The 17,477-nt window shown below is 40.3% G+C and overlaps 1 protein-coding gene and 1 long non-coding RNA gene across 5 annotated transcripts in view; one reads left to right on the plus strand and one right to left on the minus strand.

Moving 5' to 3' along the window:
- LOC148886126 (uncharacterized) overlaps nt 1-1,980 on the plus strand; it is a 4,956-nt gene extending 2,976 nt beyond the window's left edge. Inside the window, exon 4 of the long non-coding RNA XR_016117858.1 lies at nt 24-1,980. This is a non-coding gene — a long non-coding RNA (uncharacterized LOC148886126). The remainder of the gene's footprint in view (nt 1-23) is intronic.
- Nucleotides 1,981-16,133: 14,153 nt separating this feature from the next.
- The window catches only part of usp25 (ubiquitin specific peptidase 25), a 36,688-nt gene continuing 35,344 nt past the window's right edge, over nt 16,134-17,477 (minus strand). For all 4 annotated transcript variants that reach the window (XM_089017005.1, XM_089017003.1, XM_089017004.1 and 1 more), the window contains exon 24: nt 16,134-16,988. In XM_089017005.1, the coding sequence (XP_088873131.1) occupies nt 16,816-16,988 (173 nt within the window). In that variant the 3' untranslated portion in view covers nt 16,134-16,815. The remainder of the gene's footprint in view (nt 16,989-17,477) is intronic.

Genomic DNA, 17,477 nt, shown 5'->3' on the forward strand with positions numbered 1-17,477 from the left:
TCCTTTCGGCTTTTCCCTTCAAGGGTTCGTCACAGTGAATCAGTGTCCTCCATCTTCAGAGGGTTGATTCGCCCTTCCTGACACAACCTTCTGTATTTATCCGGCCGGCTTGGGACTGGCACAAGAAGACACTGGCTTATGTCCCGTTGTGGCTGCAGAACTAGCAACACTATGAACTTAATAAAGATGCTCAGTAAAAGGCTTACAAACACACAATGGTCATCGGCACAGCAACATTCAAAAAAGCAAAACTATACTCACCATTTGGTGACAAGCCATTTGAATATGAATATTATATGTTACAAAAATAGATCTTCTTTATCTCTTTATGATGCTGTGAACACATGGCAGCTGTTTGACTAACATCGCTGGCAAGTCGTGGGGAAAACCACTCATTTTAGGAAGGAATAATTTGCAGGTCGGCAATTAAAATTTCTGAAATCCAGACAATCATATTTCAGCATGAAGAACATATCCATGATATTTTTGGTTCTTAAAGAGCTTCCATATAAATATGCATGAATAATGAGCACAACCTGTTGCAGAGTATATTTCACTTTGTTGACTTAAACGCGTACATTGTGATCCGCCAAGCTATTACATTTAATTGTGGGGGAAAAAAAACCCTGCGGTTCAAAAATGGAAGAGCAGCAGCTAATTTTAGGGACTGAATATATATAGCGGCCCGGTCGTCGAGTGGTTAGCACACCGGCTTCACAGTGCAGCCATCCATTTTCCGTACCCCTTATTCCTCATGAGGGTCGCGGGGGGGTGCTGGAGCCTATCTCAGCTGTCTTCGGGCACGAGGCGGGGGACACCCTGAATTGGTTGCCAGCCAATCGCAGGGCACACAAAGACCTACAACAGTCACTCTCACACTCACACCTAGGGACAATTTAGAGTGGTCAATCTGCCTGCCATGCATGTTTTTGGAGTGTGGGAGGAAACCGGAGGACCCGGAGAAAACTCACGCGGGGAGAACATGCAAACTCCACACAGGGAGGCCGGACCGGGACGCGAACCGGCGACCTCTGCACTGTGAAGTCGGTATGCTAACCACTCGACTACCGGGCCGCCCTATATATATATTTTTTTTTAATAAGACTATTAAAAGACTTTACTGTATATATATGTATGTATGTATATATGCCTCGTGCCCGAAGACAGCTGAGTATATACAGTAAAGTCTCGTTATATCGATATCGGTTATATCGATAGTACCACTTATTACGATACTATTTCTATGAACGCAAGGAGAAAATTACATGCGCGCAGGGTTGGATATATCGATAGTCCGGTTATATCGATATTTTTTCGGACTCCCGGGAATATCGATATAACGAGACTTTACTGTATATATATATGTATATATATATACAGTAAAGTCTCGTTATCTCGGGAGTTAGAAAAAATATCAATATAACCATACTGTCGATATATCCGTCCTGCGCCAAACTGCATTAAAGGGGGGGGGAGCAACACGTAAACAGGGTATCTTTAATATGGCATGTCATTTTATCATTGGGTTCATGGATTGCGTATCTAACATGCTTTTTGTACAGTAGTGAAGTGAAAAATGAATTTGTGCATAAAATAAAAACGTCTACACTTTTTTGAACGGACAGTTAGGACGGCGGAAAAAATCATTGGCACCGCCCTACCCACTCTCGAGGACTTGCACACTGCAAGAATCCAAACTAGGGCGCGGAAAATCCTACTGGACCCTCCGCACCCTGCCCACCACCTTTTCCAGCTACTCCCCTCAGGCAGGCGCTACCGATCCATGCGCACCAAATCCAGCAGACATTTAAACAGCTTCTTCCCCCAAGCCATTAACTCTTTGAACTCGTTGAACAGTAGCCAAAATGGAACTGTATAGTGCCACTTAGCAGTTTTTTTGACAACGATACTAGTGCAGCGTGTTCTACCGGAAACAAATTCCTTGTGTGTTCTACATACTTGGCAATAAAGATGATTCTGATTCTGATTCTGATTTAATGACTATTTCCTTTCAAAAATGCCACTAATGCAAAATCCTCACGTTCTATTCACACGAAACATGAAAAAAACATGAAAAAAACAGTGATTGTTGCAAGCGATAAAGATACATCTGAATGATACACAATTAAATACAGTACATGCATGAAAAACCAAAACTGCAACGTTTACATTACTTACGTTGATGAAGTATGTTTGGTCTGAGAAGCGTGTTGTGCCCAAAAGCCGCCATTAGATGGCATCCAAGTGCCATATAAGAAACGGAGGTGGCCATCGGGAGCTCGCAATTTTGTGCCTCTTTTTTTTGGGTGAGAGATGTTCCCCCAATGTTGCCTCAAAATGGCACATATAATTCTTTAATCGATTGCAAACATGTATGCCATTGTTGTCGCCATTGTTGAAGACGGTAGAAAATGTCGTCTGCTACACAGGGAGCTGGTCACGTTACAAACTCACGTCACCACGTAACGTGACCAAGTCGACCAATGGCGCGACCGATACAGCGACCGATACAGCGAAGCGACCGATACAGATTTCGATAATGGTGGTACTGTATAGAAACCCCTAAGCAAATATCGATTCACAGTAAGTATCTTTTGTATCGATATATACATAGCAAAATGGCCGGCGGGAGATGAAAAAGAGCACCGTAGTAACGGGATTATCGTAAAAACCACGAATCGTACTAAACGGAACTAATTATACATAAAAAGACTTAGAAATGTGCATGGGACATGAAAACAGTGTCGTAATAAGCAGTATTGTCAATATAAACGATATCGATATAACGAGACTTTACTGTATATATATATATATATATATATATATATATATATATATATATATATATATATATATATATATATATATATATATATATATATATATATATATATATACACAAAACTTAAAACAGATTATTTTCTTACAGTGTATTTTAGGTGTACAATTTCGTTTCGGCGTATACTTCAACCTTTGTCAGAGTTTCACGGATGTTGTTGTGACGCGCCGTGACGAAGGCGGAAGTATATCACAATTGGATTGAATTGGATTTGCCTTTATTAGTCTCACAGTGGAGAAATTTACATTTCACAGCAGCAAAGTGATGAAAGGAATGAAAGTAGAAAAAAGAAATACATGAGCTGCTGGAAAGGCAGCCACTCTCACGGCGCCGTCTTGAAGTCAAAAGAACAAAAAAAAAAACTAAATAACAAATAATATGACAGCACAGAGAGTCATTCATTCTTCAGGACTTGCTGTACCCTCTTTGTGATGACATGAAGCAGTAGTAGATGAAAGAGGAGAGGATCAAAGCCGCAACAGTTCCACAGACACATCGGCGCTCTGCGCTGACGCTCCTTTCTTCTTATCGCGGGCTCCTCAAGCCATGCATCCATCCAGCCGCAGACTGTCCAACAGCACCGACCTTTCCGCTGAACAAAGCGGGGCTGTGAAGATGCTGCCCAATACAGGCGCAAAAAAAACACAATGGCCCCTTTGGTGTCCAGCGATGGCAGTCGAACATTCCTCCCATTCAAAAACAGTACTGACATATTCATGCTGCCGAAAAGGCGCAGCCGCTCAGCACAGTCTCCTCCTTGATGAATGGCATGGTCAAAAATGCTGAAAAACAATCTGTATCCATTCCACACGACGCCCAACAACACAAAGTGACAAAAGAAAACACAAAACAAGACAAAAACAACAAAAAAAACAAGGCTCATGAGAGCACTTGCTGATGGCTGCCTACTCGGGCGCCATCTTGGACTTCTTTTGAATTGAACTGTCTGTAAGAAAAGAATCGGTTTTAAGTTAGATACAAGTAGACAGGATGAACTTAATACAACTATCTTCTCCTCTTCTTTTCCTTTCGGCTTTTCACCTCAGGGGTCGCCACAGCGAATCAATGTCCTCCATCTATCCCGGTTTTGTGCATCCTCTTCTCTCACACCAGGTACCTTCATGTCATCTTTGACCACATCCATAAACCTCCTCTTCGGTCCTCCTCTCGGCCTCCTGCCTGGCAGTTCAAGGCTCAGCATCCTTCTCGCGATATAGTCACTCTCTCTCCTCTGGACATGTCCAAACCTGACTTCAAAATGAATCCGGAAATGGCCAGTTTCAGAAGGTCCCACCCCCTTGTTCGTGACGTCACGCCAAGACGTCTTCCCGTGCCCGTGTTTTCCTTCTAATTTCGCCATCAACACGGATCAACACGAAGTTTTCAGACCAAACAAAGCACCCAAAATGCATTGTGTGTCGCTTTCTCGGTAAGGGGCGGTCCAAACGTGACGGCACATGGGGATCGTCATCAACTCGAAAACAAGACTTCATGAATATTCAGCGCAAGCTTAAAACTTCAACTATAGCTATATGATGTGGAATCTTTGTAAAATATGTTCAGTCGAAGTCATTTGAAGTGATTTTATAAATTATGGACATAACTTGTCCGGTGGCGTCGGTTGTCCTTTAATGCTTTAGGTTTAGTATTTCCGGCCCAAACACTCCTTCCAAATGCTCCTGGCCTGGCCCCTCTGTCAAAGTTTAGAACCCAATGCGGCCCGTGAGTCAAAAAGTTCGCCCACCCCTGGTCTAGCTTCAACTACTCTTTCCCAGAGTTTCATTGTATGGCCACGAGTACACTTCGTCTCCATTCTTCAGGCATCTGTTCACAATGTAAGATCTTGTTGAGTAACCCAGTCAGGAACACACCGCCACCTCTCCAATACACTTCCATACTTCCATGCCTTTCCCCCCTTCATCCTCTTCAGCGCCCTCCTCACTTCATCCTTGCTAATGTTTGCTACGTCTTGGTCCACAACAGTCACGTCTTCTACTCTTTGTTCCTTCTCATTTTCCTCATTTATCAATTATTCAAAGTACTCTTTCCATCTTGCCATCACACTACTGGCACCTGTTAATACATTGCCATCTCTATCCTTAATCACCCGAACCTGCTGCAGGTCCTTACCATCTTTGCGAGCCTGTAAAAATGAGTCTCACCTTCCTTGCTGTCCAGCCGAGCATACAAGTCATCATAGGCCTCTTGTTTGGCCTTTGCCACCTTTACTTCAGAATCAGAATCAGAATCAGAATCAGAATACCTTTATTCGTCCCACAATGGGGAAATTTGCTGTCCACAGCAGCAATAGAAAAGGGATGGGGTTGGGGTGGGGGTGAAAGGATAGAAAACAAGATGTTCTAAGCATAACAAAATAAAAATGTCAACTGTATACTGTGCAAATGTAAATGTGCAAAACAGTTCCATAAGAAAAAAAAACTGTACATAGTGCAGAATCAAGAAATTTAACCGTGGGCTGCATCTCCTTGTACTGCTGTCTACTCTCGTCCGTCCTCTCAGTGTCCCACTTCTTAACCTCTTTCTCTGTATACACTCCTGCACCTCCCCATTCCACCACCAAGTCTCCTTATCTACCTTTCTTCCACTCGATACACCAAGTACTTTCCGACCTGTGTCTCTGATTATGTTCGCTGTAGTTTGCCAGTCATCTGGAAGGACCTCTTGCCCACCCAGTGCTTGTCTTACCTCCTTCCTAAATGTCATGCAACACTCTTCCTTTTTCAAATTACACCATTTTGTCCTCACTTCAGCCTTTGGTTTCTTCATCTTCCTCACTGCCAGCGTCATCCTACACACCACCAACCTATGCTGTCTGGCTACACTCTCAGCAACCACTACTTGGCAGTCACTGATTTCCTTCAGATGGCGCTGTTGACACAAAATGTAGTCTACCTGTGTACTTCTGCCTCCACTCTTATAGGTCACCCTATGTTCCTGTCTCTTCTGAAAGAAAGTATTCACAATAGCCATTTCCATTCTCTTAGCAAAGTCAACCACCATCTGTCCTTCAGCGTTCTTCATCTGGAGTCCAAACCTGCCCATCACCTCCTCATCATCTTTGTTTCCTGCGCCAACATGTCCATTGAAGTCTCCACGAATTACAACCCTCTCACTTCTCGGGATGTTCTGTATGACTTCATCAAAGTCCAACCAAAATTTCTCCTTCTCCGCCCGCTCACATCCTACTTATGGGGCATACCCACGAACACCATTGAACATCACACCTTCAATTTCTAGCTTCAGACTCATCATTCTATGTGATACTCTTTTTACTTCTAAGACATTCCTAACAAACTCCTCTTTTAAGATAACCCCAACTCCATTTCTCTTTCTGTCTTCACCATGATAGAACAACTTAAACCCTGACCCTAAGCTTCTAGCCTTGCTCCCTTTCCACCTGGTCTCCTGGACACACAGTATGTCTACCTTCCTTCTCTGCACCATGTGAACCAGCTCTCGACCTTTACCTGTCATTGTTCCTACATTCAAAGTTCCTACTCTTATTTCTATACTCTTGGCGTTCCATTTCTCTCTTTTCCTCCGGGCACACCTCCCTCCTCTCTTTCTTCGACCAACAGTAGTCAGTTTTCCACTGGCACCCTGAAGGTCAACAGTACCAATGGCGGCCGTTGTTAACCCGGGCCTCGACCGATCTGGTATGGGATTCAGAGGTTTGATTCGCATATTTTTGCTTTGGCAAAATTTTTTACGTCAAAATTTTATTATAAGGTTTAAGTTTCATAAATTTGAAGTTTGTAAGACAAAAAGTTTGTAAGATAAGGTGTTTGTAAGTTGAGGTCTCACTGTATATATATACAGTAAAGTCTCGTTATATCGATATCGGTTATATCGATAGTACCGCTTATTACGATACTATTTTCATTTCCCTTGCACATTTCTAGTCTTTTTATGTATAATTAGTACCGTTTAGTACGATACCCGGTTATTACGATAATCCGGTTATTACGGTGCTCCTTTTCATCCCCCGCCGGCCATTTTTGTTGTTTATATCGATATATCCGTCGCGCCATTGGTCAACTTGGTCACGTGTCTTGTTACGTGAGCCGCCATCGGTCGCGCCATTGGTCGACTTGGTCACATGAGCCGCCATCGGTCGCGCTATTGGTCGACTTGGCCGTGTGACTTTGTCACGTGACACGCCATCGGTCGCGCCATTCGTCAACTTGGTCACGTGTCTTGGTTACGTGTCACGCCATCAGTCGCGCCATTGGTCGACTTGGTCAGGTGACTTGGTTACGTGCCCAGCACCCATTTTCATTTTCAGACGCTAGCTCGTGTGTAGCAGACGAGATTGAAGTGTTTGTGTTAAAAGGTAAAAATGGGAAGCAGAAGAAGATTGATGACTTTTTTAAATTGTATACATAATACAGTAAGATGTAAGCGTTGCAGTTTCCCTGTTGTGTTATGTACATGCCCACTGTACTGTATATGAATGCAATCGTTTTTTGCAACAATTTTTATTGTTTTGTCTGCTGAAGCGCGATGATTTTGAAAATTATTAACATTCCATACTGTGTATTAAAGGACAGCCGATGTCACTTTTTATTCAAATGCAAATAAAAATGACTTCACGCCAAGACATCTTGCATTGCTTGTGAATCCAAACAATGGCTTCAGATTCGGATAATATGCTTTCTTGTTACACATCCAGTTATGAATATGTTTCAAATACACTGTAGTTCTGAAGATTAAAGCATACATGTTTACAATCATTAAAGAATTATATGTGCCATTTTGAGGCAACATTGGGGGAACATCTCTCACCCCAAAAAAAAGGGAGCTAATGGCCAGCTCCGTTTCTTATATGGCGCTTGGCTGCCCTCTTTTGGCGGCTTTTGTTTAATGCAGTTCGGCGCAGGATCGGATATATCGATAGTCCCGGTTATATCGATATTTTTTCGGACTCCCTTGAATATCGATATAACGAGACTTTACTGTATATACATATAAATCTCATTCACTGCCATTTATTCGGGAATTGAAAATATTGAAAATAGAGCACTATTCCAAAATTTTCCTGGGTTTTGTCATTTCATGCTTGGGTGGATAAAGTGCTAGCCAGACATCTGGCAATGTTTTTTCACTTCCACGAGGGGGTAGCATTTGCTTTTTGGCCATGTTAGCGCTTCATTCCAGCTTCCGCTGTTGTTAAAGCGCTCTGTAAAGTGTCCTTGAGAGTTTTGAAAGGCGCTTAGAAATTAAATGTATTATTATTATTATATCAATCAATAGCTAGCTCACTATTTGCTATCTATTAGCTGACCAGCTGGCTGGCTATCTATCTAGCTAGCTAGCTATATGGCTATTTAGCTGGCTGGCTGGCTGTATAGATAGCTGACCATCTATTAGCTATCTATTAGTTAGCTAGCTAGCTTTCCTGCTATTCGAGTTACTTCCGGGTTGAGTGAACACTGACACGTGTGGTTGCCGCTACTCACCCACAGAAAAAAAACTATCCTGTGACTGTAAAGTGACCTTGAGAGTTTTGAAAGGCGCTTATAAATGAAATTATTATTATTATTATTATTATTATTATTATTATTATTATTATTATTATTATTATTATTATTGAGATACTGACAGCTGGATGACAGGAAACACCCCTCTGGCTTTCAAAGCAAAGTTACCTCAAAATGAGTGGGAGGTACGCTGACAAGCAGTTATTTATGTGGGAGATTACATTTTTGAACAGATTTTTTTTAATGGCATAATGTGCTCCAATTTTACCAAAAAAAACATCCATCGTGCAGATGATCACAAATTTCAATATAAGTAAAAGCTAAACCCGATGACTGTTACAAACATCCCCCTTTAACAGCCGGGCTTTCAAGCAAATGTCTGTTTAAATGCTACAATCATAACGGCAGTATGCCTTGGCAGACATCAGAAACGACATCAGTCACACAGACAGCATCATCATTGCTGATGCCAACTGCAGTATGCTGCAGCGTGTATTTGTAAAACTGTTGATAAAAAGAAAGGTTATTTGAGGACAAGCACATTGATGCCCTCGGACGGCCTTGTGACGAATAGTCAGAAGATTTCACACATTTCACGTGCCAAGTGTGCTGGCAAAGCAAGTTCTTGTAATGATGTTGAGTGAAATCCGATCAGAGCCATTGAGCCAATAAAAACAAACAAGTAAACAAACAAAAACTAGGGAAATAAAAGCGTACACATGTCAGCCGAGTCGGGCACTGAATGTTTTTTTGTCATACATCAGAGGACAACCGACGCCTCCAGACAAGTTGTGTCCATAATTTGTAAAATCGCATCAAATGACTTCTCTGAGCCTATTTTACAAAGATTCCACGGCATATACAGTAAAGTCTCGTTATATCGATATCGGCTATATCGATAGTACCGCTTATTACGATACGATTTTCATTTCTAGTCTTTTTATGTATAATCAGTACCGTTTAGTACGATACCCGGTTATTACAATAATACGGTTATTACGGTGCTCCTTTTCATCCCCCGCCGGCCATTTTGCTGTTTATATCGATACATCGGTCGCGCCATTGGTCGACTTGGTCACGTGTCTTGGTTACGTGACACGCCATCGGTCGCCCCATTGGTCGACTTGGTCACGTGACTTGTTTACGTGACAAGCCATCGGTCGCGCCATTGGTCGACTTGGTCACGTGAGTTTGTTACGTGACCAGCACCCGTGTAGCAGAGCCATTTTCATTTTCAGACGCTAGCTCGTGTGTAGCAGACGAGATTGAAGTGTTTGTGTTGAAAGGTAAAAATGGGAAGCAGAAGAAGATTGATGACTTTTTAAAATTGTATACATAATACAGTAAGATGTAAGCGTTGCAGTTTCCCTGTTGTGTTATGTACATGCCCACTGTACTGTATATGAATGCAATCGTTTTTTGCAACAATGTTTCTTGTTTTGTCTGCTGAAGCGTGATGATTTTGAAAATTATTAACATTCCATACTGTGTATTAAAGGACAACCGATGTCACTTTTTATTCAAATGCAAAACACCAATAAAAATTACTTCACGCCAAGACGTCTTGCATTGCTTGTGAATCCAAACAATGGCTTCAGATTCGGATAATATGCTTTCTTGTTACACATCCAGTTATGAATATGATTCAAATACACTGTAGAGGAAAGCACTGAAGAGGAAAGCATACATGTTTGCAATCGATTAAAGAATTATATGTGCCATTTTGAGGCAACATTCGGGGAACATCTCTCACCCAAAAAAAAAAGAGGCACAAAATGGCAAGCTCATGGCCAGCTCCATTTCTTATATGGCACTTGGATGCGCTCTTTTGGCGGCTTTTGTTAATGCAGTTCGGCGCAGGACAGACATATCGACAGTACGGTTATATCGACATTTTTTCTAACTCCCGAGAATATCGATATAACGAGACTTTATTGTATTTGATATTCGCTGACACAAATTCCAAGCAGACAAATCAACGGAGCTCTGGCACCATCTTCTGCATTTTCTCGGGGTGCTACACATCAGTCTTGATGCCTCAAAATGACCCGGAAGAACGTTAATCGATTGCAAACATCTATGCTTTCCTCTTCAGAACTACAGTATTTGAATAATATTCATAACTGGATGCGTAACAAGAAAGCATCTTCTCCGAATCTGAAGCCCTTGTTTTGATTCTCGAGGAAAGCAAGACGTCTTGGCGTGACGTCACGAACTGAGGGCGGGACTTTCTGAAAATGCCCAATTCGCAGCTCAATTTTTTTGCAGATTTAGCACACTTTGTCATTTTTATTGGTGTTTTGCATTTGACTAAAAATATCAGCCTGCGTGTTTTGGGTATTTTAGATGCTATCAAACGTTTTTCTGATGTCAGTTAGGAAACAACAAAAATGGTGTTGGTTGTCCTTTCAGAGTTTTGAAATGCACTTATAAATGAAATGTATTATTATTCAGTGGCGGTCCGTACATTTCACACCTAGGCCTTCAGTGAAGTCCTGCTTAGTCTGACTTGATCAAATATCCCTCGTAATACCATAATTTATGACACAACGGCTGGAGATATCATTTACAAAAGCACACACACACAGTACTGGGCATGGCATCACCTTAATCGTCTACAACACAGGCTATTTTCCGGAGCAATTACACATCAATAAATCTGCATCAGCAATTAGAACTTGTCACTATACGTGATACTGCAAACACTTAAAAATAAAAGGAAATTTAAAATCATTTGTCCACAAAGTTTTATTAAGTCCACCAAGAATATGCAATCTTTTACGAGATTTTACGCTAAATTACAAAATGTCAGTTTAATATAAGAAAAACAACAAGACATTCACAAAACGAACTATTTGTTGAAAATAAAAGTAAACAAATCTTTTTCATTTGTTCTTGAGAATAGGCCTACATGCGACAGCGAGTTGTCCTCTCCTTCAGCCGTTGTGGGTTAAAAAAGCGAGTAGATATACTTGGTTTTTCTGCTAAAGTTTCCGGGTCTGATCTGTTGTAGCTTGGTTGATTTGCATAGCGCTGCCTCCGCTGAGGGCTGAGGTAAAGTGAGTATCCAATCACAGGACGCGTACGTCATGTTCAACGCGAGGCCCTCGAGCTGGCCTTACTGTGCCAACTCGTGATCTGATTGGCTATCGCAACTGTATATCAACTACACGTGCCCGTTCATGTACAGCGCACAGACGCCCTGACTGTTGATTCTGAAGGCGTCGGTCAGATTTCATACAGCCTGGCGACACAAACTAGCTGAATTCTGATTGGATTAAAAACTCTGACCTAAAACTACAACACTGAAAGGAGCATAACCAAATGGAGAAATCAAGAAAACAGTATGTAGAATAATTATATATATATTTAGAAAAAATACTTTTTTAATGAAATTGACTTATATTATAATTATGATAATGATGTCTGATTATGTTAGGCCAGCAGAAAAGGCCTTGCTGGCCCTGACGGCCCACCACTGTTATTATTATTATTCCTTTCATCACTTTGCTGCTGTGAAATGTAAATTTCTCCACTGTGAGACTAATAAAGGCATATCCAATCCAATCCAATCCAATTATTATTATTATTATTATTATTATTATTATTATTATTATTATTATTATTACAGTAGGTGTGAATTTATTTTACGACTGTTAAAGCTGTTTGTGTTTTTAAGTGTTTTATACTTCCCTGTTCAGTGTTTGACTTAATAATTAAAACTAAAACTATAATAATAATAATAATAATAATAATAATAATAATAATAATAATAATAATAGTACATTTCATTTCTAAGCGCCTTTCAAAACTCTCAAGGACATTTTACAGTCACGGGATAAGAACTTTTTTTGTGCGGGTGATCAGCGGCAGCCATTCGCGCCAGCGTTCACTCTATGTGGAAGTAACACAGCAGCAAAGTTATGAAAGGAAGAGGAAAGGAGAAAAACAAAATACAGGAGCTGCTACATTTCATACAAAATATAGCACTGAAGCAACTTACAATCAAATTCACCTCGGAACGTATCTCGTTCGTAAGGTGCGGAGCGTCTGGATTGCCAGTATGACATATATGCCATTATGCCATTTGATGAAATTTGAGTTGAAGTCAATGGCGTTAGTGATATTTTTAGCGCAGTGTATTGTTTGGATTTCTTTTCTCCGCTTTTTAGCATTTTAGGTTCATTGAAGACTTTGAATTGTCCAAATGATGTGGAATGTTATGTTAGTCTTGTCTACAGGAATATGTTGGAAGGATGATGTGTCAATTCTGTTATTTAGACTAAAAACGATTTTCTGCGATTGGCTGGCAACCAATTCAGGGTGTACCCCGCCTCGTGCCCGAAGACAGCTGAGATAGGCTCCAGCAACCCCCGCGACCCTAATGAGGAATAAGCGGTACGGAAAATGAGATGAGATGAGATGATTTTCTCTTCAAGAAATGTTTTAATGTTCTGTAAAGCACTTTGTGGCAGGTGTGGAAGTTATGAACGCTGTATAAAAATAAAGCTGTAGCCCTCTTGTAGATGCATAATGTAACTTCAGTCAATGCTGTAGCTCAATTGTCTATGCAGTATGCCCTATAGGGGAAAAAAAAATGTTTTAAACGAGGCCGTTCATGTAAGGTGCGCCTTACACTGTGGAGTGCCTTGTAGTGCGGAAAATGTGGTAACCTGTGTAACCAATTTTCATGGATCATTTAACAAAGTGGTGTGCCGTGATTTAATTTTTTTTTTTTTTAATGTGAAATACTGAATGTACCTTGGCTCAGTTAAGGTTAGAAAACACTGCTGTAAAAGCATTTTGTTACAGTTTCAACTGTTGTGAAAGCACTCTGTAAATAAAGCTGATTTGGGGCGAGTCTGTAATTGGATCATTTTACCATAATTAAATGAATGAGCAAAATGTTGGCATAATAACATCATTGTTTACTCTGTGATTTCACCTTGAAAATCCCCTCAAAAAGGAAACACTTTTAAATCGAAAAGCATTCCATTTAAGTAATAACTTTGCATGATGACATTATCTTTCCCTTAAGAGTGCATTTGCACGCAAATCTGCTCTCACAGCTCATGATCAAGAAGCCGGACTGGTGAGATAGATAACATTTCATGCCGTGAAGCACTTGAGATTTGGCAATCAGTTATTTCAAAGATTAGATTAATGATAAGGTCATTTGTAGCATAATTTACCATCTCTTCCCAGCAAGCAGTACAGTTCAGGCATGCAGGCAATTCAAGGAGACTGACAGAAAGTGGGCTGAGCTGTAAGGAGGAGTTGAGAAAAATAAATCTACATATGTGAGCACATAATAATGGATAAGCGTTGATGAAACCGAGCTCAGCAGTTTGCTGTAAGCGATTGGGTTTAATCATGAGTCATCTGCCTCTTTGCACAATAATAATAATAATAATAATAATAATAATAATAATAATAATAATAATAATAATAATAATAATAATAAAACATAACTGTGCATACCATCAGTGGGTTTGTTTTTGTTACCACTGCAATGAAGAAAAAAAACTGTACATTTTATACATTTTATTTCTCAGCACCTTTCAAAACCCTCAAGGACACTTAATGGTTGGGGTCGTGCTAAAGGGTGGGCAAGGTCACTCCGTGTCACTTTTTTGGCCACCCTCATACCTCTGGAAATATTTTGATATCATAGAATGTTCAAATGGAGGAAGAATTTTGTCATCTTTTTTTTTTGTTCCCTGAATATTTCAGGAATTAAGGCTAAAATTATAGTTTTAAAATGGAGAACGATTTTTATATTTAACATTATTAGAACAACACCAACTTCACTACTCACCTTAGAAAGCAAACTACTTTCTCAAGTAGTGGGTTTTGGTTGCCATGACAACATAAATGTTATACATAGTTCTGAATGCACTTTATGCATATTTATTTACTTATAAACGATTGTGATTATGGTTTTCTGTTAAGTTTTGTTGAAATTGGCTTCCAATCAGGAACCTTCTCTCTGTTGACTAAAAAAAACGATCCTGCTCCGTAGGACCACATAGCGTTGCTGTGAATCAAAGCTAATAATATCCGCTAATGTGCAATCGACCAGTGCATGTGATATTCGGTGGGCAAACAACAGCATTAATTTTCTTACCACCACTACTTTGCTCTTTTTACTAATCCTCTTGTTTTTTTTTCTTCTTTTAGTCAACACTAGTTCGATGTTTGTTTCATTTTATATCGACGAAATTCGTCGATATAAAGAGCTTTCTAGAAATGGGCTTAATATACGGTATACCACATGTCATTGCAATGACTTTTTCAGTGTCGTTGGACTGTAGAATATCAGTCGTCTTTCGATAATAGGGCCCACGAGCCAGCGGAGCTTGCACGGGGGGGGGGTCTCATCTTTCGTTGGCAGGTGCAAATTATGACTGCAACATAATAACTGCGCATACCATCGGTGGGTTTGTTTTTTGTTACCGCTGCAATGAAGAAAAAAAAACAATCCTAGGCAAATTGGGCCACCTTAACATAGTTTGGCTTCACGTAAGAACGAATTGAGGAACCTTGATTTAGACAAATTGGTGAAAATACGAATGTTAGATACATTTAAAATGCCATGTTTCGTTAAAATCATGTGCTGTGTAATGCTTCATTGCAGACGAGCCCCGTGCGCTATAAAGTGAATGTTATACATTTCCTAAAAAGCCATCATATGAAGATAGTGAGATACCACCCAAAAGCCACAAGTTACATTTGAGGTTTGCACTACACGCCACAGTGTGTACATGTACATATTTTTATACCGAATTTACATATCAGTTTTAAAAAGGATGGGCATTTTTTGCAACGTAATCCACTAGTGATGTCGTTCACGAACGAGCCGGTTGTTTGGATCGGCTCTTTGAAGTAAATAACTGATCGGGAGTCACTTGAGGAGCCGACTTCTCCCCCGCCACCCTTCGGTTGAAGCCACATGTGATTGGTCAAAATGCGCGGTAAACACAGATGAAATAAAATGGCATTTTTACATTCCCCTAATATCAATACCGATATTTCAACACTTTATTTGACAAGTTGGTAGTTGGTGCAGTTGGAAGAAAAAAGTGCGAAAAAAGAGAAAATGGTTAAAGAGTTGGCACCAGCTTGGTTACGGCTCCAAACGAAGCACCAGTCGCTTCACTACAAGCCGACAATGCAACTGTGTGAAACAGGCAACCTTTATGAGAAAAACCACAAAGGTAAATGGGAAAGCGCTAAAAGCTAGTTACCTAATAGTTTCACACTGAGTATAATTAGAGAAATTATATTGTATTTAAATATACTGTTCAGATTGTCATTCTATAACATTTTAGGTTAGTGGTGTGCCACAATTTTTTTCCAAAGAATGTGCTCTGTCTGAAAAAAGGTTGAAAAACACTGATCTAATGAACGCCCAGGGAGTTTGTAAATGCTTAAACGTGTGGAAAATCAAGTGTAATATTCTGGCCATGTTGTCTCGGGTATTAATTAGCTTGATAAGTCATTTGAAGACAACTTTTTTTCCAGAAATGATACAAAGAATAAAGTTGTGTTTCAGTTCATTGATCTGTTTTTTTTCTTCTTCAGGTGCCAACATTTGTCAGCTGTTATCTTTTAGTGCTTGCCAAGTGATGCTGGAGGACTGATTTAACCAATCATCAGTTTTCATGGTTAATAAAAATCTGACATGGGTGTCTTTTAAATATACTTGTCTTCAATGATTACTGAAATTCAGAATGTTTTTTAAAACATCATAAACAACCCCTTCACCTCCTCATACACAAAATCACAACACATGTACTTATTTGGCCTAAAAGGACCATAAATAAAATTTTATTCTATGGATTTATTAACAAGCCATAGAAAGTCCATGGCTGCCCACCACAGCACTTAAACCAACTCATTCTGGAGCAGTTCCCAAAGATATGACGGCCATTTGTGTTACGGAGCCGCTGACAAACCTGATTTTCTTTCAATCTGATGGTTTCCTCCTTAGAAAAACAAACTCATGTGTAGTAATACTGTACCATACTGGAGGCAGAGCAGCAGGGGCAAACAAACTTCTTCACACAGCGACATATTCTTTTGGAGGTTTGTTGCTCAGTTTGGGGCGCAATTGAATCAAAACAGGAGACAACACTTTGTAAACTATGAACACCCAAAACTTATTTTGTCTTTGTCTCATAAAGCTGATGATGAATGTGCTCGTCTTTTAGCTGCAAAAAAAGCCTTTGTGCTCCACTAACGTCCTTTTCTCCATGACACTTCCTCTGTGTTTTTTTTGCGTAAAATAAGTAAAATAATATCCCGTCATGATAAAACCTTTAGCAGCGAAAGAGTAACAGAGGAATAAGAGCTATCAAGCAAGTGAGCCTTGAATTTCTAAAAGAAGGCATGGGTTAAAAGAGGTCCATGGGATTTAAACCCAGGGTCGAGCCCGAGATAAGAGAGGAGAGGTGGCGGGCTCATCAGCGGAGCTCATCTCCCATGGTTGGCCATCTTGCAGAGGGTGGTCATGATGTGACCGAATCTTTCGCATAGCTCCAAGGTGGTGTAGGCAGGCAGCTTTGGGGGATCATGGAAGCTTTTGATCTCTGTCGAGCAGTCCAGTAACTTGGGCAGGAAGTCCGTCAGCTTTTCTTGGAGGTTGGCTATCAACAGAAAATAGCCAGACAAAGAAAGATAACAACACGCTTGAGTGGATAGGCTTGGCATCCTAATTTCGACCTCAAAACATAGACATCAAATGAGCAAATATTTGGACTATGATAACGTAAGCGCGTTGCACCAACAGACAGTAAAAGTCAGCCTTTCCTGAACATAAGCCAGAACACGCCTTTCCTGGCTCAAACTGATATGAAGTCTACACACGGAGGGAAAAAGGTTTCAAAATAATTACCCACTGCAATCCAACAGCTGACAATTATTACTGGTAAACACAATCCGAAATACTATTAGCCTACAGCACAGGTGATAAAGTCCAGGCCCGCGGGCCAAATCTGGCCCACCACATTTTATTCTGGCCGCGAAAGCAAATCAAACTTGTGAAATTCCATGATGCTTGCTAAAGTCTGAAACAAAAATTCTAATTGTCCCATATAAACCATAAAAAGTCATTATTTTTTTACTTCAAATTTGAA

The sequence above is a fragment of the Hippocampus bargibanti genome, linkage group LG16, assembly GCF_051943395.1.
Source record: "Hippocampus bargibanti isolate YZ-2025 linkage group LG16, ASM5194339v1, whole genome shotgun sequence".
NCBI classification, from domain to species: Eukaryota; Metazoa; Chordata; class Actinopteri; order Syngnathiformes; family Syngnathidae; genus Hippocampus; species Hippocampus bargibanti.